Source organism: Arachis ipaensis, chromosome B06 (genome assembly GCF_000816755.2).
Source record: "Arachis ipaensis cultivar K30076 chromosome B06, Araip1.1, whole genome shotgun sequence".
Classification (NCBI taxonomy): domain Eukaryota; kingdom Viridiplantae; phylum Streptophyta; class Magnoliopsida; order Fabales; family Fabaceae; genus Arachis; species Arachis ipaensis.
The window spans coordinates 124,174,796-124,175,899 of NC_029790.2; the positions used below are offsets into that span (position 1 = coordinate 124,174,796).

Here is a 1,104-nt window from a genome sequence, read left to right on the forward strand (position 1 = left end):
TTTAATTTTTATTTATAAATGTATCTCTCTATATAAAATTTTGTTTTTTAATAAATATATGATTTGAGTCAATAATATATAAAATATATTTTAAAAGCTCTGAGGACAAGTAGACGATCCTTTTTATTTATAAGACGCCATCACCTCTAGAAAGAAAAAAAATTACGAAACCAATTGGTTTCCGGAAAAATGTTATAGATCCGCCAAACGGTGCAGAGTAATTTTCAATCTGTCTTCGTTCATCAAAAGCGATTTCTATATATTTGTACACAGATATCACAATATTCTCTCATACTAATTAACAGAAGAAACACATAAATAAATAGGATGTCTTACCGGAAATGGAACTTGTTCAGCATCCTCATACACCATACGTCCCTCAATCTTGACATAATCTATGGGATTAATGGCTGCAGCAACAACCTTTATTAGTACCTGGTTCGACTTGGGTTCAGGAACAGGAAAATTTGGATTTAACTTCAGAACTGTTGTTGTCTTCCCATGTTCTGTATAGGCCCAGGCTTTCATGTGAGACGGCATTGCTGGAACTGATGATGGGGTAGTTGATGCAGTAGCCATGATTTTGAGGTTACAAAGTTAATTAGAACAGCAATCAATACCGATTCTATGTGATTAATTCGCTATTTAATTTCTACTGTGGGTTCGTCAATTATATATATTACACTATACGTACGATGATGACACGATCACATATGTCATGTTATTAGAGACCTTGTCAATGAAATTTATGGAGTTGATTAATCGACAACTAACTGCTTATTAATTATTACCATGGTCTTTATGTCAAAATTGAGTTAGTTTAACTAAATTTCAAAAGTTATCTTATGTTAAGGAATTAGAGTTGTTTTAATTTGTACTTTTAAAAATTATATTATTGAAATCATTTTCTTTTATCAACTTGAGTTCTTTAATACGCTCTTTTTCTCATGCTAAAAAATTTGGAGGGTAAAGTTTACACGACTAAGCAGCTACTATTAGCTAAATTGATCACATATGTATTAGAAGTCTCGGGTATGGATTGTCAGATAAATCGGAGACTTGCAAGTTAAGATGGGTGTCGGATCGTCTTTTTGGAGCAGCAGG

The 1,104-nt window shown here is 32.3% G+C and overlaps 1 protein-coding gene across 1 annotated transcript in view; it reads right to left on the reverse strand.

Moving 5' to 3' along the window:
- Positions 1 to 761, reverse strand: part of LOC107648495 (2-methylene-furan-3-one reductase-like) — a 6,332-nt gene extending 5,571 nt beyond the window's left edge. The window contains exon 1 of the mRNA XM_016352338.2: positions 337 to 761. Within this exon, the coding sequence (XP_016207824.1) occupies positions 337 to 579 (243 nt within the window). The 5' untranslated portion in view covers positions 580 to 761. The remainder of the gene's footprint in view (positions 1 to 336) is intronic.